This window comes from Cydia pomonella, chromosome 2 (genome assembly GCF_033807575.1).
Source record: "Cydia pomonella isolate Wapato2018A chromosome 2, ilCydPomo1, whole genome shotgun sequence".
Lineage (NCBI taxonomy): Eukaryota > Metazoa > Arthropoda > Insecta > Lepidoptera > Tortricidae > Cydia > Cydia pomonella.
In genome coordinates this window covers 24,725,904-24,729,158 of record NC_084704.1, presented here as the reverse complement: position 1 = coordinate 24,729,158, position 3,255 = coordinate 24,725,904, and the positions used below count along the sequence as shown (strand labels likewise).

Sequence of the window (3,255 nt, the reverse complement as noted above, 5' to 3'; positions counted from 1 at the left end):
ATATCAAGGGTCTGCCTGAAATAGAAACGATAGAAGATAAAATAGGAAACGAAAATTACTGGACTGTTCAATGTTAACGCTTGAAAATCTAATTTTGTTGTTACAGAAATAGAGGGCCCGCTCTGCTACCTATCGCGTTAGCAAGTTTCCTGTTCGACGTCCTAGTTTTATCTGCGACTGACAAGGAAAACAAGCACCCAGTAAGTAGGAACTTTCTTTGATAGCAAACCACTTTTTGTAGTATAAGGAGCATAAATAAACTGTAGGACTTCAGCACCAACCAGCAGAGGACCAAGCCCCTTGTTGGGCGTGAAATGTCAAAAGCAAGTTTACCGAATAGCAAATCCTCTTTCCGTCCCGTTTGTATTCTTGAATAGGTTACGTAATCAAACTTAGATTCTGTTATAAATCCTATTGGATTTATAACAGAATCTAAGGGGTGACAGATATTAACCATATAGACTATACATCTCTATTGTAATTTAGTAATTGTTTATTTTAAGATTATTATAATGTAATGTTTACCCAGGTATTGGCTGTTGTATTTATAAATGTTGTTATGTATTTTCATGTCACTATATGATGTTACTATAAATGTTGTACTGACTTGTAAAAGAGCCCTTGAGGCCTACTTGCAGAATAAATTTTTTAAATTTTGAATTTTGATAACGTAAGTGAAAAAAAGAACTTGTCAATGAGTAGTCATGTAAATATTTTAAATTTTTTAACTCTCCACAGGCGAGACAACCTTCAGACGAAGCTTTAGGCTTCGAGGCAGCAGTGGCTGCTCTGGGTCTAAAGGCGAACGTATCTGAGGCAGAACACCCTTTACTATGCGAGGGCACGAGACGCCAACGCGGGGAACTGGCTTTAACCCTGCTGGCTTTCTATAAGGATGACTCGGTCAAGTTGGCCAGGATCATGAACAAGGTATGTCCTTCCTACAGGGGATTGTTACTCGAACACCCTCTACTGTGCCACGAAACGCCAGAGCGGAGAATTGGCTTTAACCCTGCTAACTTTCTACAAGGACGACTCGGTCAAGTTGGCGAGGATTATGAACAAGGTATGTCCTTATAGGCGAACTGTTCCGAACATCCCTTTGCGAGGGCACGACATGCCAGCCCGGAGAACTGGCGTTTACCCTGCTGGCTTTCTTTACGGACGCCACGCTCAAGTTGGCCAGGATCATGAACAAGGTATGTCCTTCCTATAGGCGGACGTCTTCCGAATACCCCTTACTGTGCGGGGGCACGACATGCCAGCCCGGAAAACTAGCGTTAACCCTGCTGGCTTTCTACAAGGATGACTCAGTCACTAGCCAGCTAGACTTACTACCTCATGAATAATATAAGGTATTTCCTTCCTAAAGGCGAAGGAAAGCACCTCAGTCAAGCTGGCGAGGATTATGCATAAGGTATGTCCTTCCTAAAGGTGAACTCATCCGACTCTTTACTGTGTGAGGGCACGAGACGCCAGCGCTTTCTATAGGGACTACTCAGTCAAGCTAACCAGGAACTAGAATATGGTATGCAACCTTACGATGATGGCTGCTTCCAAAAACTGACCCAAAAGGCGCGAACCATCATCGTCTTTTACTAAACCTCTCTTCTACCAAACTTTTGCCTTAACAATAACAGAATAATAAGGCAAGTTTTGTTTCGGCAGCTCCTGGACCGCGACATCCACCAGCTGACGAAGGGCCCCATGGTGAGCGTGTACTACACCAACAACCCGCGCCTGGCCGCCTACCGCGACCAGCACCCGCACCCGCATCCGCACCCGCACCCGCATCCGGCCGCGCCCGCGCCCGCGCCGCCGCCGCCGGTAAGTGAACCACAACAGGGAACTTCGCCACCCTACTACCTAGCCCCAAAATGCATATATGGAAGAGACACGTTTATGGTGTAGACCAGGATCTCTAAAAGAGCAGACTAGAGCAGAGAGAATTATTAGACCGCGGTTTGACGTCGGATCTTTGTAGTAGGGCTCCCAGGCTTCAGGAAACCCGATGTTGCCAAGCTGAATAGTCGTACCGTTACCCTTGAATTCCCTTACAATTATCATACATTCACTGCCCAAATAATCACATTTTTCACTAATCGACTAAAGTGACTTGAGTCCCACTGGTCTAGGGACACATCCTCTTATACGCTACAGTGAAGTAGACACGCTGACTAAGTGAATCTTTGGTTTGAATTTGCATAAAAGCGCCTGTTTTATGATATCTTCGTGCCTCTATAATTTTCTTGTGTATATTGTTGACCTTCGTATACTTAAAAAAAAACACTTAATGTGCCCTACCTTATACCAATGTAAAGTATGTGCTTAGTTGATGAAATAAATAGGAAGGCTGAGTAGGGAGGATATGCCGATTCCAGCTCACTTTAGGTATTTATCCCCCCCTCACCCCCCTTACCCCCCTCCCCCTCAACCCCTCACCCCCCCCTCACCCCCCCTCACCCCCCCTCACCCCCCTTACCCCCTCCCCCTCAACCCCCTCACCCCCCCCTCACCCCCACCCCCTCAACACCCTCCCCCCCCTCACCCCCCTCCCCTCTCCCCCCTCCCCCCTCACCCCCCCCCCCCTCACCCCCTCACCCCCCCTCCCCCCTCCCCCCCTTCCCCGCCGCCGCCTCCCCGCCCTCCCCCCCCCGCCCCCCCTCCCCGCCGCTGCCCCTGGCCTGCGCCACTTGGTAGTTCGGCAAAGATCCGTTAGATGGCGCCACTAGCCCCCCCCCCCCCCCTTCCCCGCCGCCTCCCCGCCCTCCCCCGCCCCCTCCCCCGCCGCTGCCCCCTGGCCCCTGCGCCCCTTGGTAGTTGTGCATATATCCTCGCCAGTTGGCGCTACTTTCTATGTTTAAGGTATTTATCTCCCGAGGGAAAACTTCGCTAAAATAGATGGCACCACTTTGTACGTGTACGACAAACAAAAAGTGACGAGGTGGCCTCCAGTGGCGAAGGTCGGATTCGAACCAGCGTCTTTAGCTGACCGGGGCGTCTTTAGCCAGTTAACGTCATGAACCCCTAGGCCACCCCGTCACGGTGAAACTGGTCCTAATTTCTCGTTTTTGGCTCAATTTAGGTATTTATCTCCCGACGTGTTGCATCAGCCGCCACCGTGGCGCCGACGGCCACCTGCAAATTCCTACGTGGGCGTCGAGGTCGATCGAGATAAGAGAGAGAATAAGTTAGATTTAAAATATGCATATATATATTTATATATTTATATATTGGCGCTACTTTGTATGTATC

At 49.1% G+C, this 3,255-nt stretch overlaps 1 protein-coding gene across 2 annotated transcripts; it reads left to right on the top strand.

The window, feature by feature from the left end:
* Nucleotides 1-86: 86 nt before the first annotated feature.
* LOC133515602 (uncharacterized) lies at nucleotides 87-2,099 on the top strand. Of its 2 annotated transcripts, XM_061848177.1 has the most exons (3): nucleotides 87-200; nucleotides 739-930; nucleotides 1,669-2,099. In XM_061848177.1, exons 2-3 carry the CDS (start codon nucleotides 922-924, stop codon nucleotides 1,909-1,911), a joined length of 252 nt encoding a protein of 83 aa, XP_061704161.1. In that variant the 5' UTR covers nucleotides 87-200; nucleotides 739-921; the 3' UTR covers nucleotides 1,912-2,099. The 2 variants fall into 2 exon arrangements, with proteins under 2 accessions (XP_061704161.1, XP_061704162.1); XM_061848178.1 differs by lacking the exons at nucleotides 87-200; nucleotides 739-930 and adding an exon at nucleotides 1,056-1,199.
* Nucleotides 2,100-3,255: the final 1,156 nt, after the last annotated feature.